This window comes from Serinus canaria, chromosome 1, assembly GCF_022539315.1.
Source record: "Serinus canaria isolate serCan28SL12 chromosome 1, serCan2020, whole genome shotgun sequence".
Taxonomy (NCBI): Eukaryota; Metazoa; Chordata; class Aves; order Passeriformes; family Fringillidae; genus Serinus; species Serinus canaria.
The window spans coordinates 74,227,301-74,254,421 of record NC_066313.1 but is presented as its reverse complement, the minus strand read 5'-3'; the positions used below and the strand labels follow the sequence as shown (position 1 = coordinate 74,254,421).

Genomic DNA, 27,121 nt, shown 5'->3' with positions numbered 1-27,121 from the left:
TTCTACTAGAAAGTGAGTATACCTCATATTGTAATAAGGAAACCTCCACATTTTTTTATTTGAGAAAAGTTTTCTTTCACTGGTATCCCTTGTGGAGATCTCAGGGTGGCCTCTGAATCTTCATAGCACAAACTGCAAGTTTAATTAATGGGAGTGGTTCCAGATGAAGCATTTGAGTCAAGCAGTCTGAAACACTGAGATCAGTGGAAACACACAGTAACCTATTTAAGACTGCTCAGTGAGCTGACCTCCCTATTTATTGCTATTTCTCAACAGCAGCACGGGAATATGGGAAGCTATAGATAAGGATTCACTCCGTCTTCTGAAACAAGGATGCTGCTGACATCATGACTTTAAATCTTATGTGACTATGGACATTAGCATTCTCTGCTACTGTAAGAAGTATCTAAAACAAAAGCCAACAAACCAATAAAGCACTCTCTTTTAAGGAAAACATTTTTCCCCCTCCCTTTCATCCAAGAGCCAGAAGATGCCAATGCAGGATATATTATTTGATAGGACTGCCCAACATATGTGACTGAATTGCCAAAGCATGCACCAGGGACCCTGATGCAATTGTAAATAAAACTCTGTGTGCGCTGGGGGAACAGTTTGCCTACAGGCTAGGCAATAACAAAAAGACACATTTAGCATCTCCTAAATTAGAACAGATGAATTTCAGAGTTTCATTTACCCATGTCCATAAACATAAAAGGCTCTTAAAACCATATAAATCAGAATTTTTGTTTTTTTCAACCTGTCAGCACTGAAAAACCACTCTCTGAACAGCAAGCAAATGTGTTAAGATCGTTATTCTCAAGTACGTTGGTAATTGCAGTCCTCTTTCCACCAGGATGATATGTCTAGGTGTGTCTTCAAAAATGAACACCAAATAACCTATAGTAAGGCTCATCTGCAAGAAGAGAATCATTCTCCAGCTTCAACAAAATGAAGTCTCAAGTTCCACAATAAAGTGGGATATAAACCTGCATGTAGGTTCTGCATAAGTAGGGTATGATGTAATTCAGTTTACACCCACTAAGCTTATCAGTTAATTGCATATTTTATCAATTCCTCAAGAAATTTAACAGAAAAGCAGTCATTGAAGAAGCATTAGACATTTATACCATCGGCTGCAGGTGCAAAATTTGCTCCTATTAATGACAAATAAAATGTTTTATAGTGTCATTATGCCATTATTATTTACATCCAAAGCAGTCATTAATGATGGTGGTACATACTGCAGTGGAGAAAAGGAAATAAAACAAGGGATTCCTCACCTGAGTTCCTAGGAAGCACAAGGAAGCCCTGTACTATCACTGAAGCTCTGGAGCTGCTTTTCCATCTGCCCCTCCTTTGCTGCTCTCCCCACAGGCACTTTAGCCTGAGAGGCATGCAATACCAAAGAATATTTGAACAATACTATTAAATCCTGTGTCTAGAGAGGGGACCAGAGAAGTAGCTTGGCCCTTTCTCCCCACTCCCTTCTCTACACTCAGTAGCCAGTCACTGTTAAATAAGAAAATAATAATTTACTCTGATTTTAACAGGGCCAAAATCAGTCTTGACCTAATTTCAACAGAACAAAACTGAATGAGATGTCACTAGCTTAAAATTTCTTCCTACACACTTCCAAAATATTAAGGACATTTTTCTATAACAAGTTCTTCTCCACAATACACTTTTTACCTCTTCTTTCTAAAATATATCAACATATATATACAGGAATGAAATAAGAGGTGCAAAGGAATATGAGCTGACATAATTGGAATAAAATGCCTCCTTGATTGCTCTGATCAAAGTTACAAAGGGAAAAAAAAGGTCACTTAATAGCTGTAAAGAATGTAAGTCACTGTCATTGGGGGAATACTGATAGTAAACAAACACTTTTTTCCTGCATGTAACTGACACAAATGGTCAAGTACAAGCCTCTGTGGCAAGCACACAGGAAAAGAGAAGCATGGCAAACTCACACTTAATATTATGCTAAAACAATATAAATTCATGTTCACCCTTTACAGAATTTGATGTTTTCACTATTTCACGAGGTTACAGTTTACCATAAAACTCCCTGCAATTCATAAAATGCCATGTGGCAAAGACTAAACCAGCAGTTTGCAGGAATGAGATGGTAAAGAAAGGAGATGTCTTCCCTAAACACTGAGCACTCAGCCATTAAAAACACAGTAAAGAAGCACACATGTGACAGATAGGGACAGATGGCAAGTAGGGAAGCTACAGGGCAGCTAAGACTGACAGTGCTCTTGACAGCTTCAGAAAGCAGAACCACAGTCAAGCATCAAAAGGTGACTGAGTAAGGATATTTTCTCAGGGACTCTGAGGAAAAATCTCAGTATGGAAAATGCAGATTGTCTCAAGCTGGGGGATCACTGCGAGGGAAGAATGAACAGGGCTTGAAAGAAGGACTAAGGAAAAGCCAGCACACTTGAATGACATGAAGCAAGCAGTAATTTCTTTTCCAGCCTTGTAACTAACTCTCCTTCAGCCTGAGGTTTTCCTGGGTTTCCTGGATCTGCTTTAACCAAGTCTTTAGATTCAGGGATTGAAAAGTTCAGTCCCTATGCTAAATATAAAAACAGAAATATGGATGCATATAGGAAGTAATTCCAACTGTCTGATTCAGGGTCCTAAGTTGTATTTCTGAAGGAAAAAAAAAAATCCATCATTTTTTAAAAAGGCTTGTAGTTGAAGATTTAAAATTACATTTTCAAGAGCCAGTGTGGTTTATCTTAAAAATGCCAAATGAAGGGAAAGGATTTCTTTCCTTTATACATATTTAAGAACTCACAGGTAGTATTTCTAAGCATTGCTACCATATGTACCTGTGCTAACAACTGTATCACTAAATAAAAAGCTGTCAGAATTTGCAGATTCAGAACTTCAGCTGAAAGGGATTTACCATAGCAGGTGTATCTAAGCACATCTTTTTATGCACAAGTACTTTTCATTCCAACATCTCATCAAGCCAAAAATGCCTTTTCATTATGGAAAGGATTAAAAGGTGCATATACATGCAGCTCACAGAAACTTCACACAAAGTTTACTGTACTCCATGATGATTACTTTGATTCAATGGATTTATAATCCATCTATTGCAGTGCAAATGCCTGCATGACTCTGAGTCTGAGTGCTATATGGGCAATTAAGACCAAGAAACTTGAAGATGATATGATAAACCAAGTACCTGTAAAGGCATGAAAAAAATGGGGCATGCAGTAACTTCTTGTCTCCTTACCTCAAGAGTTTGTGTTTTATTCAGGCAAGTTCCAAGGATTTCACTTCTATTATTTATAAACTGTTTCTCCATCAGTGATTCTCAAAATGATCACTCTACTACAAGGAGTCCCTTAATGTGCAAGTTTTGGACAGGCAACTGCTAAGAGTTCAAGGATTTGAGTTATTTCCAAAACCAGGAAAAATATACCAGGCTCACCTATTATGAGTTTTGAAAGCTGGGAAGGGCAGTTCCAACAGTCTCCATTACACTTCACTGCCAAACCACAGATATCCTTCAGTTTCTCCTCTCCACTCATGCTCAGCTCTGAAAGGCCCCAGCCTCAAAGACCTACAGCCTTATTGACATTGGCTCTGATTCCACCACTGCAATCCACCTAAGGTTACAACACAGGGCATCCCATGGCTTTTTTTTTCCCCAGCAGCCCTCCCTCACACAAGCCTAAAAAGAGGATGCCTCCTCTATGCCTTCCAAATCTTAATTCCCATGTCAAATTCAGAATTCCTGTCTTGAGGTTTCCCATATTTCTAACTATGCCATCCATTATCCTTAACTTTCTCTCCCAACTTTTCCTAGCCTAGGTGTGTCTGATGACCAACTTCTTCAACTGAATTTGTCACCTTTTTCCTCTATCTTCCAAGTCACAATAAATAAATAAGCCAATAAACAAATCAACCCTTTGTCACCCAGGGTTCAATTTTCAAAGACTAACTTTCACTTAGACTTTAGACTATCAAGGCTAACATCCTGATTTCAGTGTACAATATAAACACTTAAAGCCTCATTGCCAGCAATAACAACAACAAAAAAATCCCAAAAAAACCCCTAAAACAAAACAAAGACAACAGCAACAAAAAACCCCACAAAAAATAAAAAATACAAAAAAACCCACAAAAACCCCAAACCAAACAAAAAAAAAAAAAAAGAAAATAAAGAGTTAAGAGTGAGAGCAGCAGGACAAACAACACTCAGCTCAGATATGAAACTTTTTTTTATTAAACCAGCCCAAGTTCCACACTGAAAAGCCCCTAATGAGACAGTTGGCTTACTACCATTGCTGCACAAGCAGAGATAAAACTAGTTAGTTTACAGCATGAATTTCTGCACAACTTTCAGCAACACTGTCTTAAAGCATGAACACTGACTGAGAGCATCTTATTGTTGGAGAAGTGAGTAGGCCATTAATCAGTTCTGAATAAAATCAAAAAAAGGCTGAGCCTGCTCTAAGAGCTTTTCAATAACACGACACTGTTGCTGAACTTCTCATTTAAGAGATTCTTCTCACAATGGTATTCCAGATCTAGAAGACTAATTATAAGTCTTGCAAGAAAAGTGTATTATAAGATCTAAGAATAAATTTTTAATTTTTCATTTGGAATCTTTTCTCAAGATTGTGACCAGAAAAAGGTTTGAGAGCAGAAAAAAAAACACACAAAGATAAATATGGTTACCACTTTTATCTGAAGCATACTACAACCACTCAGCTTCCCTTGCAGACATGTTTTTGACCCCTTTCTACATTCTACAACATTATTCAGGCAGATTTTCTATTACAAAAGCCACATGGGCTTCCCACTCTGCTATACTAGGCAACTATCTGTTAATCCTGCTTCCTGTACTAATTTCTCCTAGCTTTCCCACTTCAGATGCTAAGCTTATTAAGTAGTAGGAGTCTTTAAAAATTACTTTCAAATTGTTCAAATGCCAAGTTTTAAGCAGAGGGACACATCTATATTTACTAGTTTGGTTGCTTAATTCCTGGGCTCTTTTCAATACCATCTAGTTCTGGAAACTGACACTTTTAAATACCATCTGATTTCTCTCTTTTTTTTTATCCCTCCTTTTTCTTTTTAAGCTTGTTCCATAATTGCTTCTACCAACACTTCAGTTTGAAGAGAGATCCTTTAATACATCCTCCATAATGAAAGGTTCCAGTTGAAAACTTCTTCAAGCTCAAAAATGAACTTGGATACAAGAGGTAAGACAACAGCTTCTTTTTTGATAGAGCTTTATTTCTAGAGGATAGAAGGAGAGATCATCTATTAGCCCTATGCATTCTCCAGTGGGCTTCTTGTTCACAGTGTGTTTCAAAAAGATTAATTTTATACCTCCTGCAAATTGTTCCTCAAACACCTTTCCTAGCTGAATGTAGGCATTCTTACCTTATACTGCCATAAATTTATGAAGCTTTGCATTGTGCTCTTGCAGAGAAAACTTAACTTTGAAAAAATGGTAAAAACTGCTTTGTGTAACCACCTTTTACCCTGCTGTTTAACTATGCCATGCCAGTTTATTTTTGGACTTAGTGTCTTTGATAGGTGCATGCATTTCCTCCAACACTCCCACAAAGCATCTTCAAGTAGTTTCCATGCCACTTAAAAGATTTTTACTTTTATAAATTGTCTTTAATATGGTTTTTAATTTTAAGTCATTTTCTTTAGAAAAACAAAACCCACAAAGCAGGGGATTTTCAGAGATGGAGGGAGATGATCCTGCAAGAAATGTAAATACATTTTACAGAATGACAGTAACACTTTGAACCAGATCCTGCACACAATGGTCAGAAGCACATACAAAACTGCTTCTCCCTTTTCTGGTTTGCAGACTAACTGCTCCATGAAACACTCACCAACTGTGTCCAGCAATTTAGTCCCCACATCAGTCATTGCCTCAGCCACTGCCGCTGCCATGCAGGCACCAGGCTGCAATATAACCAGGAGGTTAGAAGAGAATGAAAGGGCTCCAAAGAGAAAGAAGGGGAAGAGAACAACCACACAAGAAAGTCAGCCTGTGTGCATTTACACACCACATTGCTCATGGGGCTCCAGGACTTGGAGTAACATCCATGATTTTTCATGAGCTGCTGTTTCTCTTAATTTCAAACCAGTGATTACAGAGAAAAGAAATAAGAACTCAGATACTAGATGTGAATTCAAGAAGTAGGAAGGAGACAAATCTGTATTGGAAGATAATGAGAAAGCATATGCTAACTGCTTAAAATTAACTCTCAAAATTTTGAAGCTAAAATTTGACTACTGAGATTGAACAAGTCACTGCAGAGCAAATACACCTGCTGAAAATTAGCCTTATAGAGCAGTGTGCTTTCCTGTGTCTTGCTGCAAACAGATGTTCTATTGCTTCTCTCATGAAATCCCTTTTTCCTCTGTTTAACCCAAGGGGTATCTCCCCCTCTACTCATATCTAAGTTCTCCTCTTTACTTGATACATTTCCAGTCCCATCAAATCATCACCTTTTCTCCCCAGGTTACAGGAGCTTTAACACCTCCCTCCTTTGCCTCTGTGGCAAGGGGACAAAGCCAGGGCTTATCTGCCCTCCTTCACCTGCTGGGAAGGACTCCCCTTGAAGCCTTTTTATCTTTTATGTTTTTCACATTCTGTACTGCTTTAGCATGTAATTCTGAACTTCATATGAGGGAACAGTAAGCTCTCTTCACAGAGCAGGCAGACAAAACAATTCCTTCTCCAGCTGGGGACCAAGGACAAATGATCCAAATCTCAGCCCAAGAGCATAAACAATGGCAGAATGAAGAGAGAAAAACAAGAAGGATGGGACTTCGTGGGCTAAAGCTGTAATTGGACAATTAAGTCCAATATGCTAAAGGACCAGAACTTATAAAAATGTGAGACCCCATGACCAGTCCATCCATTTGGGCTCATCTTCTGTATAGCCCTGGCTGGGCTCTTGTGCTGCCCAAGGTGTGTCCATTGAGGCCTCCTAATAAATACCTACTGTATTCTTCAGCTCTGTCCAGGTCAGCCTTTACTCCTTCAATAAGAGAGCTTCCCCTAAAATGAAGCTCAGAACCAAACACCAAAGCAGTAGAAAATCTGAAAAATACAAAAGCCAAAACCTGAGGCATTACCCTGCTCCTGCCTCAGGATGGACCTGGTGTCTGGCAGCAGAGCTGGGTTTCAGTACTACCATTGGACAGTCAATGGTAAAAACCAGTATTTTTCTGCCAACACCGTCAACATTAAGCTTAAATACCTTCTTCTCCAAGTCATTGCAAAAGTAAAAGACTGAGCCATGTGCTACTTGCACCATGAGACAACTTGCAATTGTTTAATGCTTTATCCCAGGACAAAGTAGGAACCCAAATCAAAAGGAAGCAATTATAAAAGCCCTCTGAGCAGCAGCTTAAGGGAAAAGACAGAAACACAGAGTTACACAAAAATCCGTCTTTTCAATCCCCTGGCCTTTGAGGTAGGAGGAAAAGACAGTTATTTTTTCTTTTCTGTTTCTGTGTACTGCTAGGAAAAGAGAGAACAGTAAAAGAAAGAATTTAGGATAGATTAAACTGGTCAGTTCTGGTAACTCTTGCAAAGCCAAACACCTAAAAGCCCCTTTGAACTTCAACAGGGCAGACAAGCTCAAGAGCTGATGCAAGCCTGCAGCTTGCTGGACACACTGAGCAGAGAGGAGCACTACTCCAATCAGCTCATTCCATATGCACAGCAAGCAGGTACAATGCAAAGGAGATGTGAGTCACGCAAGAAAAACATATAAAACAAAGGCAAAAGAGCTGGCAAGATAGAAAGGACAGCAATGGGAGAGAGTGGACAACATCAGGCTTCCAAGAAGGTAAATCAGAAGTGTAGAATGTGACCTGAATAATACACGAAGTAGTAGGCATCTTTACAGAAAAAGAAAAGGCAAAAATAAAACAGTAGTTCTGAAAAATAAATCTTTCACATTCTGCATGTCCTTTTAAGCTCTTCTGCTATCCATATAGACAGTACAAAGGGAAAATCCTTTAGGCATATAGTATAAATTTACCTAATGAAAGGATACACAGCTTGCAATTTGGCTTAAAATATCAATGCAATTCCAACAACCCTCTTGCTAAAGAATACTCCCCAATTCACCTTTTTTTGTATTTTGTTTAGGTTTATGCTTAATATTTTCATTGAAACTACCTGAAAATGTTCTGGAATACAAGCAGCAGAGCACGAAACAAGAATGATAAACTTCTGGCATCCCCACTGCTCTCCTAATCAAAGCCACAGCTCTGTGTGGCCACACTTAAGCTTCCCAGTCAACCTGTAAGTCAGATGCAGTCCATCAGTTTTCCTATTACTCTACTGCAAGGCCCAGCAGCCATTTAGATTGCTGGTACTGACCCATATCACAGCGGGATTCTTTATCCCATTGTCAGGTATCTGGCAATTTAATCAAAATGAAAAGAGGCACTGCCTGATAAAAAGTAATCTGCACAAGTCAGAGGCAGTGCTGCAAAACTCAAAATACATTTACATGGTTCTGGAGAGAAAACCAGACTTTGCTGAAGAAGTAAACGTGTTAGAGAGGGCTGTTTAGGAAAAGTAATTTCAGTTACTCCTTTCATTTAGGCAACTAAATTCTCAGTATGGAGGAAATAATTTAATGTATGTTTTCAGGCTTTAAAAGCCTGACAAAAAGGCATGACCACTTTAACACAATTGAGCTGAAGCTTGTGACACCAGTCTGTCTTGAAAACAGGGACTTTAAACCTTTACTTCATGTAAGTAAAATGTTAAGCAATAAAAAGTAAAGATGCACACCCAAACTAACTATTTACATCTTCTAAATCTTTTCTGCTTGGCACTGGAAAGGCTTTATAATCCACTTAAAATAAATGCAAAGTTCTTTGCCTACATACTTGCTGCCTTTTTTTTTTTCCTGGATTCTGTATTTGCCTACAGAAGCTTTGAAACTTGCACAATAAAATCCTACATATATTGAGAGTTCAATCCAATAATTCAGGGGAAAAAAGGCAAAACAGTTATGTCCTTTCATTACAAACTCTGGGAAGTTATCTCGTGTTAATACATGAGAAAGTTTTACACTATCACTTAACTGAAAACAGCTTAATAACATTAGCACTGTAGCTGGAAGTTAGAGCTCTGAAGAACACAATCTTCAATACAAATATGGAAAGTATAAAAAATGTTAGCTTTATGGATAAAAATAATTCAACTAGAAATGGTTGACTCAACATACCCTGAGGAAAAAAAAAATTAAGAGAAATATGTGACTGTCTCTTATATACTGAACTGCTACTCAAGTTCTAATTTACCTACTAAAATCAATTTAATAAGAAAAATGTACCCTCCTAGTCACCAGAGAAACATACCATCCCATTCTTACAAGAAATGTACAAAGGAACGTATTTTTTGAAACACATGCTTAATGCCAGCTTTAGACTGGATGTCATGGATGCATCACACCCCATGTAAAAATGTATCACTGCAATAAGTTGTTTCTTCCAACAAACTAATGCCATGTCCACAGTGAAAAAAAATCATTGCATACTTTCTTCATTTATTTAATAAATATAGCTTCTGAGCCTGTTCCAGAAATTCTCAAATTGAGGAACAAGGAACAGTTACAATACTTACTTCAACACTTGCTCATGTTGCAGCATCTTCTCCATTGTAACCTGCCTTCCCAATTTCCATAAATAAAAACCAAACTGTACACTTAGCCTCAAGAAGGATTCAAGGAACTAAGGCTGGTGAGTCTCATCTCCATCCCTGGAAAGGTGATTGAGCAGCTTCCCTGAAGCAGTGAATGTTGTTTGCATTGACATCAGCAAGGATTTTGCTACAATCTCCCACTGTGTTATTTGAGGCATGCTGGTGAGACAGGGGTGCTATACAAAATCCAGCTGGTGGCTGATAACTTGTGGTGTCACACAAGAACTGGCAGTGATGCCAATGGTGTTTAAAACTCTCTGTTAATGACCTGGATGGTAGGAGAGAGTCCACCAGTCAGCAGGTTCAGGGGTAACCCCACACTGAAGAACTGTGTTGATGGGAAAGTCATGGAGAGCAACAATGGTAAGTGATTTACTGTAAGGATGGGAGGGCTGAGAAGCTGTGGACTAGCTCTGAAAGTTTTCATGGCTACATTGGACCGGGCTTTGAACAATCTGCTCTAGTGGAAGGTGTCCCTGACCACGGCAGGTGGGTTGGAGCCAGATGATCTTTAATATCCCTTCCAAACCAAACCATTTCATGATTCCATGACTCTAAGAAAAAGAAAAAACTCTCTCTTGTGATGAAGCAACACACAAGACAGGCTGGGCATGCAGTGGACACAGCTCAGCAGAAATAAATCTGGGGCTCCTGGTGGACACTGTTGAGTAACCAACACCAAAATGCACCCTTGGGAAATGAAGCAGGTTAACCAAGGATAGAGCTCTGTTGGCAGGAGTGACTAAGCAGGCTGGGGCAAGTTACTTCCCCTCACTCCACCTTTCAGCACTGGTGAGAAAGCACCTGGATTCATGGGTCTGATTTTGAGCTCATCAATAAAAGACAGACCTTGGTACAGTGAGAACTGCCAGCAGAGGGCCACCAAGGTGATGAAGGGGCTGGGATACATGACACATGGAGAGTCACCAAGTAAGGCTTATTCTGTCTGGGGACAAGGCAGCAACGAGGCAGACCTCATTACTCTATTCAGTTTTCATGTGGGAATAAATAGAAAAGTCATCACCTGACTCTTTTTGGATGCACACAGCATTAAGACAGTAAGAAACCAACACAATTTGGAGAATGAACATGCTAGCTGAAGAGAAAAGCTCTTTTTCCCATGAGGGTGGCCAAACACTGCAATAAGCTGCTCAAAGACCCTGTGGCACCACCATCCCTGGAGTTATTCAAAATTTCTAGGCATATCCTAGAATAACCTGCTCTATTTAGGCTGATTTTAAGCAGGGGTTTGAGCTACGTGACTGCCAGAGGTCCCTTCCTAGGTAATTCTACAATAAATCCAAATGACTTGTAGTAGAAAGCAACATAAAATATTTCATTGAGTTACTCTTCTCATCTGAACCTTGTTAAGTCAGCAACAGAAATGACCTAGCTTTAGCCTGGCAGAGGCATTTCTGGCTTGAAAAAAAGGTTTTGCAGTTATAGAAATTATTCATCACTTACACTGGGAACTTCTTGGAAAATAATGGTCCTACTCCTATCACTAAAAATTAAAGTCTAGTTAAAGGATGAAAACAACACCTGACAACTCTGCTGTTAGGGATTTACACTGCTGGAGCTAAGATGCTTAATTTACTATTTGGCTCTCTTATTACAACACTTATCTAAAAATAAAATACCTATGTAAAACAGGAGCTCAAACTACCTAGTACTTGAAGTTTTCATTACCTCTGTATCTTTCTCTTCCAGCAAGAATAAAAGGAACACATGGAGAGCTTTAAACCCTAAACCATTTGTATTGGAAAAAAACCAAACAACAAACTGTCAAATTGTGTCAATTCCTTGACCCTGCAAGACTGCAGAGTTATTTCTGCTCCTTGCTCTCTTCCTGACTTCATTCTCACTTGAGGCTCACAGCTTATACCTACACTGCTTCCCTCTTTCTTCTCTTCCTTGGAGAAGCTCCTGAAGCAAACACCATCAGTTGCTATCCCTCCTCTCCCCACATTCTCAGACAGAGGCTGTGTGCAAAGACACATGGAATTAAAGTAAAAAAATTGCAAGTAGACACTTTCAAGTATGCAACTACACAAACACTGCAATACAAATGTATTTGCTACTTAAATAAAAGCCAGCTTACAAAATCTGCAAGTCAGCAAGTTCTTTACACTGAGATCATTAGAATTTAGATAAGAAACAGGAAAGTTTTGTATTTTTTATTAGTGCTTTTTGAAGCGCTTTATTTCACTGACCTCTCTTTCAATTTAATCTCTTTACAGAAAGTAACTGGTCTCAGAGATGTCAGTTCCTCCACACACATCCCCTGAAAAGACCATTTCCTTCCAGTATCAAAGAGCACCATGTGGCAAGACTTCTCACCAACATCAAGCTACTTCACAGAATAGGAAATATACTCTCTAGTCAATTATGAATATCATGGTTTGCTCCATCCTCTGGAAAATGAAGTTGCATCTGCTCATTGCTTTCCCCATCCCAACATTATTCTTTATATAGCATTCAAAGTTCATCCACTTCTATGCCAGTATGTTTGCCATTTCCAGTGAGTTTTTAAACACCCAGAGCCACAGTCCACCCTGCATGACCCTGTCACTGTCACAACTGACATCTAAGTGTATTAGTACATATAGCTGTACCACAATTACATCAAGCATTTTCTAACAGATTACCAATTAATAAAGAATAAAAATGGGGGTTAAGACACTAAGTTTAAACCCTATTTTCTCCAAGATGACTTTAAGCTGTGGGCCACACTCCAAATCTTTTTAGAAGTAACATAAGACCACCTAAGTATAAGCTTCACAGCAGAATCAAAATCCTAATAGGTCCTATCATTACAAGAAACCATTTTATACCTTTTCAGTCAATAAATATGGAGATCTCAAGCACTAATCACGTAACAGACCATAAGTACTTCAAGAGTTATTGATTTTGCTACTCCAGCAATTTCTCTGAAAGAAGATTCATGTCATCTCAAACAAAATCCCAAACCACTTCTGTTAAGTTTTTCACCTTAAAATAGTGGTTGTTTCAGGGCTGAAAAACTGTAATCTAGCAGCTGTCCAAATGAGACTCTTAATTCATGCAATTAGCCTCCTACTCAGTGTTTAAAACCTTGCTCAGCAATAATAGAGCTTTTAAGGGACTTAAAGTTACCTTCTGAAGCAACTGGGAACATTACAACATCATAGAAATTTGAGTTATAAATACTTCCAGAAAACAGGCAGTGAGTTGAAAGCAATGCTAAAAATATTAAAGAAAACAGGCTTTCCCTAGCTCTCATTGGATCTCATTCTGCACCAACAGCAGCAGAGGCTTTACATTATATATAAGCTCAATTCACTGCCATGGGTTCACCAAACTCTGGGAGGAGACACTTTACTCCTGCTTACTTAGAAGTTAAGACATTGAAAACTGTCAACACACCTGAAGGGAGAAATCTTTCAGTTCAACCAGATCTTTACACATTCGATTCAGCTTCTCTGTGATCACCAGAGCTGAGCTGGCACGGACTTTTTTCTTCTCCACAAAGAGTTCTCAAAAAAAAAAAAAAAAAAAAAAAAAGAAACCTCCACAAGCAAGCTTACAATTTTATTCCTATTTTTGCCACTGGCTGGGTCTACAGATCTGAGCTCTATCCGTGTAATGGCATTACACAGCAACTTTTCCCATTCACAAAATAACCATTCTCATTCTGCCTCAAACCAGCACATATCCTAATGCTCTGTAAGAATTTAAGCAATACCCTACTCAAGAGGATTCTAAATGAGCCAGCCAGCTGATTAATGAAATTTAAAAAGCATCATAACATGAGAAAGGCAAAACAGTGGCTATGTCTTATAACACTGTACAGCCCTAGGGGATGATCCTGACACTTCCACTCTTCTCTTCTCCCACAAGACTTCTCTGCCTGCCTCCTGCACAAAAAAGAGAACAGCTCCTGCATTGTAAAGAAAACCTTATTAGACAGCCTATTTTCCAGAAAGAAACACCAGAAAAAGGCAAATTTGCTTGGATAAATCACTAAATTCTCTTCCAGACAACTAGAACTGCAGTGCCGGTAATCGTTTTCATAGCATGCACCTTCCTGGCTCAAAACTTACTCTACTCCAGTTACCCATAAATTACAATGACAGATGAATAAGAACTATCTGTTCCCATTTGAAATAGTGCTGACCACTCTTTTATCATTCCTGGCAATTAACAGTAAACATGAGTTCTAGTCATTTTTTGTAGGCAACCTGCTGAGATTTATAGCAGTATCTTCAAAGTCTGAATACAGACCTGGGTGAAAGATTTTTCAGGGTTGTGACAACCTTGATGCAGAAAAGTTCTGGGACATCAATCATTTGTCTGCTATTCTGACAGGAGAAAACTCACACACAGTGCAAAAGTAGTTAAGGATAGTTGGTAGTTGTTGCCACAAGTTCTAGACAAGTTGTCTGTAAACAAATAGAAGAAAATACAGCATTACTATCTCAATCAATTTGGATCAAAACAGCCTCATTTCCCTCTACAATACAGCAATTGGCTTAAAATAGGAACATTAGAAAGGAAATGCTTTTCAAAAAAAAAAGAAAAAAAGAAAAAAGGACGACTTTAAGCAACATCTCAAATTACTCCCACAAGCCAAAAAAAACCCAGAGTCTAGAAAAAAAAAAATAAAAAATGATGTGGCAAGGGCAGAACTCCATGGAAAGCAATTCTGAGATTATCAAACAAAAGATTTATTACAAAGGGATTTCAGTCTATTCTATGTTTGACAACACAGATGCTGAAAATAAAACCATTTTTACTAAATGTGCCAATGATGAAAAGCTAGGAGGAAGAAAAACCTTAAATCAATTTTGCAAATGAAATAAATTGACAGAAGGGGAACAAAATTCACAGGGGATGAGCACAAAGCTCCTACAAAAAGACAACAGAAAATATAAGTAATAGTCTATAATAAAATGAATAATATCTAAATCCCAAGCTGACGGTCAACGTCAGGCAACTGCAAAATGGTAAATATCAGTGAAGTGTACAACCACATGCACAACTTTCAGCATAAGCCAAGTAATCTTTTCTGGTCCATTTTGTACTACACGTAAGAGATGAAACACTGTATTCCCACTGAAGCACCACTTTTCAAGAAAACAACTGACACAAACCCAAAGAGTAGGCCATTCTTTGTGTTCTTCCAATAACGACAGAGTGAATTGGATTTGGTTACTATTTAAGCAGGGAAGCTTGAAGGAGGGCTTCCTAAGAGCCAAAGTACCCAGAAGGCCACTGCAGAGAAAACGAGATCGATTTGTTCTCAGGTTCTCAAAAGACAGGAGATGCAATGGGCTTAAAATTGAAGTTAACAAGATTCACACTAGGCACTTGGGGAAGACAACACCACTTTTCAATTTTAAGGACAATGAAACCCTTGAGCAGATTACACTGGAGACAGGTAAGGAAGTAAAAAACTCGCAGTCAATAGCAGGACCGCAGGAAATTGTTTAGTCTTTATTGTTCCTCACATTTATTTAAAAAACTATATAGAGTTTCTAGCTCATTTCAGTAGAAGATACTAAGGTACAATAGACAATTTGTGCTTTTCTTCAATTTAAATATTTGTGACTTTTTATTCTCCTCTCTCCACTATCTTCAGCACAGTCCTATTTTCAATTAACACTCTTACATTTTTGTGATGATCAGTTACCACAGCTGCAAAGACCAGAGTCTGTCTTGTGTTCTATTATAGCTAGAGCTTAAAAAACACACAATAGTCAAATAAAGAAATGAAAAAGAAAGAAAAGGAATTCTACTAATATTTTCTATTCAACTTTTTCTATTTCAGGACTCACGGGTTTACTGCTGATTTACACTTCCATAGAAAAATGTAGCATATGGCAAGTTAAAAAGGACAAGGAAATAGCATAATGGAAGTGAATTAATGAAAATCAATAGTTTTGAAGAATAAACTGCATTAACAATAAAGCTTACGGGGTTTACACAACTTGAGTGATTTCACGGTTTCATGTTAGAAAATTAGACAAAACTTACAGTAAAGTGTTCTTTCAAGTGCATAGCTTAAAAGATTGCCTTCCTAGTTTGATCAAACTTCAAATAAACAATAATGAATAATTATTCATTATACTGCAGGCATCATCAGCAAGGGATAAAAAAGTGCCTTGATCTGGACTTCTCAGGTTCTCTCAACCCCTCCTCCATAGAGCAGAGAGGCAAAGCAAGCCCTACCTCCCACCCCAAGGATTACATGGCAACCTAACAGAGGCAGACAATCAGTTTGGACAATGTCTCTGCAATACTGGATGCAGAACTCTCCTTTTCTAGTTTTAGACACAGAGTCCCAATTCAAAATTCTAGTCTTTCCCTAGCTATCAGTGAATGGAAAAACTGGTCCTCCAGAAGACAATTCAGCAGGTCTCAGACCATTAAAAGGGCTGCCTGTGTTATTCCATTTCTCCCCACTGTCTGCAGAGGCAGCTCATGTCACTCGGACTTGACACCAGCTCCTCCCTGGCACACCAGGTTAGACATCTCACATGATTTCTCTTCCCATTCTTTCCTCAAGCTGTACTGGCTAAGATTCCACAGTCTCAGCTTCTGGGCACCTCTGAAGGAAAGCCAGGTTCTGGGAGTGGATATGAACACAAGCATTACCAACACCAATGGCTTCCTCAGAGGGCAATGCAACACATAAAAGGCTGTTTCTCTAAAAAGAAATTCTTAAATTAAAAAAAAAAAAAAAAAAAGGCACTATCCAGATAGCAGTTTTTGTAAAGGTGAAAGCTACACATTAGTATGAAAAACTAACAGCCTGGCTCTGTAGACACTTAAACAGGTATTTTACCAGAAAATCTCACATACTGAAAATGAAAACATATGCAAACATTTGAAGGAATAAAGTCTACAGTTTTTGTCTTGGTTTGGTTGTGTTTTAAAATCATGTCATTCAAAAGAATTACTTTGTTTTCTAACAAAAGAGATAGTTCTACAACTTCCCAGTAGCATCCAATACATTAATAACAAACAACTTTTCATATTGAAGCTGGGACAAGGCACACCATACCATTAAGTCCCATAGAGGTAAAAGTCCATGCTGGCCTGGGGCTTAAAGAAGTTCAGATTTCTGAAGCACAGCATCAGTTTTTGCCCCATGTTCCATCTTGGGTCCTGAGACTTCAAAACTCCAACCTTAGAAAGAGGAAAAACTAAGACAAATTCTTTTCAAAACCCTAACGTGATTTAAACACACTGTCCATGAAAGAAAAAAACAGAGAAGAGGTTGTGCTTCTCAGGACCTTTACCATGACCATCCACTCCTTAACAGCTAGCCCCTTACCCATGAATTCTAATTGTAGTTTCTTCATAAAATCTTCTGAAGATCTGTGTTAAAAGGTAGGACATAATCTAACTTGCACTATTTTTAGCCCTCTAAGAAACAAATTTTCACTATCATACACAAAAAATCCTTTATTCCCTCTGCTGTAGTAGAAGACAGACTGCACATACCAGGATCTGAAAGAATACATTATATTAACACCTGCTAGTGGAGAAACAAACAAAAAATCTGAAATACACAAAACATCTTCACTGCATCCAATATAGGCACGGGAGATCAAGCACCTTGGTATCAATCTGTGAAAGTTTGTCCTCTTGGCCACAAAGAAAATCCATCGTCATATATTTAACCAATTTAGCCTAATTTTCTGACATCATAGCTGGAAGGCAGAAGAGAAAAGTTGAGCTATTCAAGGAAGTCTAGTGCTTCAAATACATTTAGGAGCTTTAAAGGAAGACTTAAAAACATTCAGTACACTTCACGTTAGACTCGTTTGCTAGTTCCTTGCCTATTTTAGGTATTCAGTCTCCTCAATTCTCCATTCAGACATTAAAAAAATACTTAAATCCATGCCTCTAATAGCACAGCAAAATAGTTTGGGCTTGATTCAATTTCACCAAGAGCAAAGACATTCACAGCAGAGATAATCCATACTTTAGGGTTATTTGATTCCTTTTAGAGTTCCTTGAGAAGTAGAAGCCAAGCTACATGGTTATAATGACAAAACAAAGGGGAAAATGTAAAGGTGTGTCCCAGCACAGCTTACAAGACAAGAATAAATAAGTATTTAAATGATGCAATAAATTATTCACAGTGCTTTCCTCATTTATGTAAAGACAGATCAAGAAGTGCAATCTTACGCTAGCCAAATAATCAATCCACTAATTAAAAAAAAATCAGTAACCAAAAAAAAATCAGAAAACACTGTTCACCATAATAACAAAGAATCACTACATGTCTTTTTTCAGTCAAAGTAATTACTAACTATGCACTGGCTGTGTAGTTCAACTTGAAGTTTTAAATTTACCTAATACAAGAATGTTTTTCTGTAATAGTACTGAAGCCACTACTCCAATTTTATTGCCCCTTTGTAATCTTTGCAACTGAATTTAGCACTCAGTTGTTTACCTACTAATATTCTTCATGAGAGAAAAGGTGGATTTCACTGGCAGACTATGTATTTTCAGACATTTTTACAAGTATTAGTCTTCCTCCTCCCTTCCCTTTCACATTGCAAGTTTCTTGAATTCCTTAAAGCTCTACCACCAAATTATATTGTCCTTGAAGACATTCACAGAATTTCTCTCATCAGCAAATACATGCACTTCATATTCAGCTGAATTTTTTTTCATAAAATTGTATGAATTACCCTAACAGTATTCTGCAAGTACAGTCTAAGTCCAAAACAATCCACAATAAATTCAAATTATCCTGACTGGAGTCTTTCCAAATGCAACTAGCTTTGCTGTATGGGAGGGCCTCTGATGTTCACATCAAATAACCTTCAAATTGCTCAACAACAACAATAATCAACTCTATTGTCTTGATGAATAACCCCTGTGAAAATGTGCCCATGAATGTCATAGACTATACACGTAAAGTGACAAGATACAAACCACAGTGTGGAAGTAATTCTACTGAAAATTTAAAGTTTGTGGACTCATAAAATCAAGATGGATACTAAAATGAAAGAATGAACGTAAGGTACTTGCCAAACGATGTAACTTTTTTAAAAGATATTCTTCCTATATTTCCCTTAATATTTTACAGAGTTGAAGTTACAATTATTGAAGTGCAGAGGTTTAAGCGTGAATTCAGCTCACAAGTCCTTAATACACATGCCCAAAATCAATCAAATAGAGACAGGTTCTAATGCTAGCTTGAATAATCTGACTGAACGGTAAATAAATCAGACCAAAGACCAAAACACACTGAATCACCCAGAGGTATCTCTTATCAAGAGAGATCGCCCCTCTGACAATTATTCCATGTTTAGAACAGGCAAGACCTTTCACAAGACCCAACAAAACCACATCATAACTTGCAGAGAGGCAGCATGCACACAGAATTCCCTTTTCCACTGTCACCAGGTCACCAAAGGGACATTCATAGTGCGATTTTTGCCAGTAGAGAGACCACTCATGGTCTCCCGACTTTGAGCTTGCACGGAGAGCGAGTGGCCAGGACGGCACGGGAAGCACAGAACCTGCCTATCCGCCAACGCCAAACACGGGTGAAAGAGTTTAAGGGGCTTCTGGATACTTCCAACTCCACTAGTTAAAACATTCGGCATCTGCAACGATCCATCACATTCTGCAGAGGCACTCTCCTTGCTGCAGAAGAGCGTAGTGATCTGTTAAAGACAAGTTTCGAAAGGACAAACAGACAGGAGAAACTTGCGGGAGCACGAGCGGAGTTTCTCTCGCGCTAACCCGTACCAAAGGCAGCTGCGTGCGCGCTGCGCGGAATCAGCACGAATTAGAGGCGAAGCGAAAGCACCGCAGGTAACACACCGGAACGGAAAGAGCCCACAGCAGACCCTCCCCCGCAACACCAGCCTTGCCCCGCCGTTTATTTCCTATTGAGGACGGCAGGGGGCAATTCTCGCCCTGCGGCCAGGGCACCTTCCCACGGCGCTGGGAAAGGCGGGATCTGCTTTGGAGCATCTGGAAAGCAGGCACTGACCTGAGGGTGCGGTTGCCGGCGCAGCCGCGGCGCTCCATGGCGGCGGGCACGCAGCTGGTGAGCTCGGTCCAGTCGGCGTGCAGCCCGCAGCTCCAGCCGGTGGAGAAGCGGGAGAAGAGCCAGGTGTCCTTGTCGCCGCCCGGGCGGTGGCAGGCGCACTTCTTCTGCCCGGCCCGGCAGTAGCAGGGCTGCTCCAGGTGGATGTTGCGCACCAGATGCCGCCCGAAGGTGGTGCCGCCCGTCTTCTGGATGTGCAGGAAGACGATCACGTCGCGGCCCCGCATGTCGAACCGCACCCGCCGGCACAGCTCCCCCCGGGCGAACGGGAACTTGGCCGCCAACCGCGGCATCGCCGCCGCCTCCTCCTCCTCCTCCCGCTCCTCCGGGCCCCCCTCGCGGCGGGCGGCGGAGGCCGGCGGGCGCCGGGGGCAGGCGGCGCCGGGGCAGGCGGGCGACACGTACTGGTAGACGATGAGCAGAAAGAGCAGCGCCAGCAGCGGCGGCAGCAGCCACCTGTTGAAGCGCTCGTCCATGGCGGTGCGCGGGGGCAGCGCGGCGCGGGATCAGGCGCTGCCGGCCGCTGCCGGGGCGGCCGCCCCGCTCGGATCCCGCAGCCGAGGGGCGCCCGGCTTCCTCCCCGACGGCATGGTCCTGGCAGGCGGGCGACCGCGGCTAGCTCAGCTCAGCTCAGCTCAGCCCAGCGCGCCGCACCGCACCCCGCCCGAGGCGGCCATCCCCTCCCGCTGCCCGCAGGTGGGCGCCGAGCGCCGTGCCCGGAACGCGCTGCCCGACGGCAGCTGCACAGCTCCGCTCCTGATCCCGCTCCGCCGCAACTCCTGCCCAAACACGGCGCCCGGCTCCCGGCGGGGCGCGCCCCGCCCCCGCCCGCCGACCAATCGCGGCCGGGCCGGCCGCCCAGCCAGCCAATGGGCGGGCCCAGCACGCCGGCACTGCCGCCAATGGGAGAGCGCGGCGGCCCGGCGGGGGCGGGGGGAGCCGCCCCGCGCTCCCCTCCAGGTACCGGACCGGGACGGCCGGGCGCGGGGCGGGGGCGGGAGGCGGCAGTGACCAATCATAGGGTGGGGGCGGGGCGTCGGGCAGCCAATGGGAAGGGCCGGGGGAGCAGCCAGGTGAGTGGGGCTCCGCTAGATTCCTCATTCCCATCAGTTTTCCGAAGGGAAGGTGTGTCTGTAGGGAACGGGTGTCTGGTACCGTTCGCTCGTGATTATAACCCCAAGTGCTTCATACAAAGAGGTGGACAGCGCCGACAATCACAGAGATTAACTGACTATTTGTAGGGTAGCTGGTACGCGGCTCTGCTGGTTCTTGCGGTCTTCAAACCGTTCCAAACCATGGTCCCAAACCATGAACCTCCTTCGCAGAACATCTTCACCTCCCCGAGGCAATAACATCGGTTCCCCAGCAGCGCAGCTGCTTCATTAAAATGTCAAAAGGTTACTTTTCAATCCCTCTTGTGTATTTATAACAATCTACATCCTGAAAGTGTGATGTTTTCCCTACTGAAAATTACCTTTATTTTTAGTAGACATTCAAATCTTTAGCGCGCAGATCACACTCAGCAGAATTTTGCCAAAAAAAATAAACCCCACTGTTTTGCCAGAAGTCTGCTCCCCATAATGTTAAAAGTCTGTTACAAACCCTTCATATCCAAAACCAAGCCTCATATGGCTCCTGGATTACAATATATTAATATGCAAAGCATTTTGTCTTAGAACTGATTGCACATCTTGCTTATTTAATTACAGAATGCCTTTATTTACTGAGGGATTAATTAGATATCTGACAGTGCTAAAGCAACTTTTTTGCTCAACTCTAAAGACAGCTTCACCTCTGCAAGGCTGATAGCAGAAGAGTAGTGCCTTCCCATGGGACCACTTAACTTTAGAACTTATAAAAATAGACAAACGTATTTTAAACTGAAGATTTCTATATAGAAACCCTGAGTACTTGGTTTTTTTGGGGTAGAGTATGTGCTCCCATTAAAGCTTGCCAGAAATCATAAAAATTACCAGGAAATGGTCTAAACAGAGGGAGCTCAAACTGTAAATGTTAAGAGGTGTCCACAAGAACAAGAGCCTCCATCACATACCTCCAAACATCTACCACACATACATGCACACTCCCAGCATCCCATGGTAGTGGTAATACACCAGTAAAAGACTGATAGTTGCAAATTTTTGGGTCTTGCCAAAACATGAGATGATGCACTTCTACCTTCAGTTGCATTTTTTAAGGAAAACATCTCGGGTTACTTGGTGAAATTGACCCTTGTGCTGCCATGCACCATAGTACTGGAAGTTCTTTTATCCTTTGGAAGAAGAATTCAGAGTCTGATGTCAAATAAACCTATTTAGTCTTCTGCCTCCAATGACAAGAGATGTGCACTCGCTGACTTTTAATCAAGTAGAAAAAAACATTTTGACCTTGTAAAATCACCATGTTCTTTGCCAGCATGAGCAGCAGAGCACCCACCTTCCCTCTAGGGAGACCAGACTCTCTCCATTGCTTTGACCACCACTGTGCTCACCTGCTTCCAGTCTCCCTGTGCCTCCAAAGTGTGGACTTAGTGAGTTCATTTTTTAACCTCTTTCTTTTACTAGGTGACACAAAGCCTATCCTAGAGAAATTTAAATATTTATATGAGTAAGATACAGAAGCACTTTGTTCTCATCTCAGCCTATCCACTATTTAACAAGAAATATGGCTAAATTCATTTGAAATAGAGGTGATGCTAAGGGATTTAGACTCAAGTATCTCTTCTGATGCTTTTAACATGATGCAGAAATGTGATTTTTTAAGAATTTCTCATTAAGAGATTTAAGATTATTTTAAGATTTTTTAAAGAAAATTTAAGATTCTCTCATTAAATACCAGATTGTTAACACATACCTTCATCTCATAAAAAGGAGTTCAAAACTAAAGTTGCTAAACAGAGAAACCCTCAATTTCACTAGAATTTTAAATTCTTATTTATTTAAACTTACTCAAGACAGTTACTGATTCATGAAGACTGGTAAAAAAAATAATGGAATAGATGTACAAGGGAAGTAAAAATATTTATAATGACGTTTATCTGAAAAACTTGACTTTTAAAAGATTCTCCTTTTTCTGAAACTAGAAGAAGTTACTTGCAGTAAATGAATTAATGTATTTATGCAGCTTTCAAAGGCAGGCTTTTAATTTGAAATGCTCTTAATGATGGTCTGTGGACCACACTTAATGTAAAGTCACAAACCACAGCACAACCAACAACATAGAGTTTTCATTTGGTAGTATTTTATGTTCTCTTTATAGAGGCCCATGTTTCTGTGCAAGTCCCTTTGGGATTAAGTTCTAATAAAATCATTTAGCTTCTTTGCAAGTCCGTGGCTGTAACTCCTTAGCATCAATGAAGCAATGAAAAGGGTCATTTTGAAAACAGTAGTGTTCCCATTGATTTAATAGGATCATGACTGGGTTCAAAATGAAGCCCTAAAAGTTGCCAACACTGTTCAATCACAACATTTTCCCTTTCAGACACAACTCATCTATAAATCTCCAATGAGACTTTAACTACAAGGAAAATCCAAAGTCAGTTAAAAGCTAATTTTGAGATAATCTTACAAAATCAATGTAGTTTTTGTGGATTTCACAACAAAACACTTACATGTAAGACATTTTCATAATTCTCCAAGATCCTCTGCTGACAGCAGATATCTCAGAGTTCATCCACCAAGCATTCAAATAAAATAATACTGGAATGACCTGTTCCTTGTGACAATTTTAGGCAGAATACCTTTACCTGTTAAAATTTACATGCCAAATCTACACACATTTCTACCAGAAACAGGCTAATATGTAGAAGTGTTGCCAAGAAAAATATTTCAGAATTCCAACACAGTATGTTCCTTGTCCTTGCCAATTCCCAGGTAATGCTCAACACATTTTCCAAGTTGCTAAAAATAAAAATTGGCATAATTACAATATATTTTAAAGGATAATACAGTACTTGCTAGTCAGAAGCACTGGGCATGTGAAACAGTGTTGGTGCCAACATCAAGGTTTGTACAAAATGCATGAGTAAGCAAGTGATATTTTATGAAGCAAAGGTACAAAACCATGGTTTCATTTAGCAAATACACGTCTGACAATGTTAACATTTAATAAATCTGTTAATATAAAATTAAAGTGACACCTACCTCATACTGGTTTCTTTAAATTATGTATCACTGCTTGACCTGAGCTGTTTCAATACTTGTAGCCAGTTGAGACTTCCAATAAACCAATTTTTCCTCTTGCAGCAAGTCCCAGATGTTTCCCTTGTCATGAGGATAGAAATTGTTTATAAGTGAATGCTAACTTCAGTAATTGTCCGGGATTAATTTGTTCTGATCTACCTCTACATAAACGTTTTCAGAAATGTTTTCAGCCAATGTCTCATGCATGCCAGTCCACATGCAGGAGCTTCTGCAAGTCATTCCTTCCTCATACACCAAATTGCTGCACGTTTTCCTTACAAGAGAAAGGAGGACCAGCTATATTGTGCTTTATTATCCTATATTGCTATATTGCAGCTATCATGCTTATATTATTAGTAGTCATAATTCCACCTCTATAAGATACTGACCTTGGACAACTGGAACATCATAAATTGCTTCCAGCATTCTAGTGTTTTTCCTTTTTTGTTTGTTTACAACCATTTAACTCCTCATAGAACTAATACCTTTCAGTACCTTTACTTAGGTTACAGTGGTTGTGGAGGTAGTCTCCCAAAACCAGAACATACCTGAAAACTTTGAGCTACATTTTTTAGATAATGCCAAAACAAGACATTTAAAGGCAGGTTCCCTTTCTACCAGGTAAACTTGGTCATCTTTTGTTCTTTCACTCCTGGGCTTTGCAGCAGGGATATGTAGCAGAATAAAGACCAAATGTTCTAACCATGTTTGGGCATGTGCCAACCATCACTCTTTCAAACAATTGCTGGATATAATTTGGAAGTCAACCATTCCAGAAAGCATTTCCAGAAAGCACTCAGTGACCAAGATTGTAGCTTCAGTGTAGGTCAGACCATGTCATGCTATTTGGTGTCAGTACCCAATACAGTTTCTGAACATGTTTAATTTACTAATGGAGACAACACTGCTGAGCATTTGCAGGTTTCAATTTAGGCTAGAAAAATTTGTGTTCACCCACTTGCATTTTGTACTGTGGTGTAACCAAGTTACACTTACAAAATTCAGCTTGAAGTTACAGTGTGTTAACTAGCAAAGAAAATCTCTGGCATGTAAGGCTGCATATGGGCTGACTGGAGTCCACTGCCCAGACAATGGAGAGGCACTTAGGGAGCCTTGCTGGTATTCAGCTATAATCCCAACTGAAAAAAGGATGATGCTAAGCAAATTAGCCAAAGGGCCTCTGGCTGCTGTGGCCATTCAAAAGTTGAGTGTGGCTTCATGGCATGGCCATAGATAGAGTCGTTGAGTGGGAAGATACTTTGAGTGGAGTGAGAAATATTCCAGTTATTGAAAGATGCAATATCAAATGACAAGCAGCCAAAGGGAGAAAGCAGAGAGTATGGAAAGCAGGGTAATTTTTTTGTAATCCCAAATCCTAAACATAGGGTGCTTGTGTACACTATCTGCAATCAGAATCTGTGACATGGAGACAGCATGAGGAAAGCATTTCACAGGAAATTATTATCTCGTTTCTGCCCTGTGCATAGAAAAACTTAAGTGTACTCACATATATTCCTTCCAGCCCTCAGCCTTCTGAATCCTGCAATATTTATGATGCAATCTCTAGAGTGTAGAGAAGCTTTTGGGTACTTATTACAGATAAAAGGCATGTCACCTGCACCACATCCACACTTATTTTTCCACATTTGGGTCCAAATGGAGATGCTGCAGACTCAGTTGCTCTAATAACTATGTGAAAGATATCGCTACTGCCTTTTCATATGGTTTTCCTAGTAAAGAGAACATTCTAAACTCCCTTGTTTAAAGATCAGGGAGATTGTCTGAGCAGTCAACATCCAAGTTTTCATATTGCAGCTTCCTCTCTGATCAGGGAGATCAACAGAGATATAGCTCTTCTGAAATTGGTGCATGCTTCCTCCTACCTAACAAAAAGTAGCAAATATCCCTGTCCACATTCCCACCAGAACCCCAAAACAGCTCATACTGCGCTGTATAGGAATTGCAAGACTGTGTAATACTGCCACCTGGTGATACGCTCACAGCAGCATTTTCTTACTCCTACCATCACACAAAAGCCTTTTGCTTCTTTTCCGGTGCTCTTAATCTGCAAGGGTCCATCAAACGTCACTTATCCAACTATCACTTTATCTTGAGCACCTCTGCTTGTGCTTAGAAGTGAAATCACTGAGGTTTTCAAAGTCATGAAAGCCATATCTTGTCCTTTTCTTCAAAACAGACTTTTAGATATGCCATGGACAGACATAGCCAATCTTGATCCAAATTTCCATCACAACTCCATATGTAGTCTAGAAACTTTGGTGTCTTCAAAGAAAAAAATCTGAAATAATATTAGAAATGATCCACTAGACCTTCCCTCTCTCCTTTTTTATTTTTTAAATCTTTTCAGTCTTTGGGGTGTAATGTAAAAAAAAAAAAAAAAATCAATAAATACCAAAACAACAACCAAAAGATCCAACCAAAAAAAACCCCAAAAAACAAAAGGCAAAACCAAAAAGCTCCAACAAACAACAAAAAATCTTCCAAGAACTTTCCAAGATGGAAAAAAAAAGGTTTCTGTAGTACATGATCTCTGAGTCCTTCATCTGATCTCTGTGGGATACAGGTGAAAACTGCAGAAAAAACTTGGCAAATGGTAGATCAGGCTCAAATTCTAGCACCCCTATCTGACTTTCACAGCTGTCTCCAAGTCTGAACCTTTCTTTTATAACTGACCTCCTGTGAAAAACAGCAAGCTGAGAACTGCTATCACTTTCTGGGTTGCTGCTGTTTCATACAAGACCTTTCTTGGATTCTTTTCAGAAAGCCAACCTGCACCCTTTGAAGTCTAAATTCAAGAACTGCACTTTTTAATGTACTGCTATGAGAATTTTTAGAACAATTCAGTCCTCCTCTTCGGGGATTTTTCTTAGCTCTTTCTTATTTAACTATCATTCCATAAGCACCTAAAGGCATGTAATCAGTCGTTCTTCCCTAACTTATAGCCATACAAAGATTCAATGTTTTCTCTTTGTGTATTCATATTAGGAATATAGGAATGGTAATATTTATTCTTTAAATTGTCCCCCCAAGATCAGTGGTCCCATCATCAGTTAAGAGTTCAGCTGGACTTCTGGAAAAGGCTGAGAGGAATTCAGGTTTAGTGCTGAAGAGATCAACGTTATTTCA

General features: G+C 40.1%; 1 protein-coding gene across 2 annotated transcripts in view; it reads right to left on the bottom strand.

The window, feature by feature from the left end:
• Positions 1-20,269, bottom strand: part of HS6ST3 (heparan sulfate 6-O-sulfotransferase 3) — a 272,346-nt gene extending 252,077 nt beyond the window's left edge. Inside the window, exons 1-2 of one of the 2 annotated variants that reach the window (XM_050969855.1) lie at positions 20,150-20,269; positions 19,737-20,113 (exon numbers count right to left, since the gene is read on the bottom strand). In XM_050969855.1, the coding sequence (XP_050825812.1) occupies positions 19,737-20,113; positions 20,150-20,269 (497 nt within the window). Of the gene's footprint in view, positions 1-19,736 lie in introns of both variants that reach the window. The other variant, XM_050969791.1, reaches the window with a different exon arrangement.
• Positions 20,270-27,121: the final 6,852 nt, after the last annotated feature.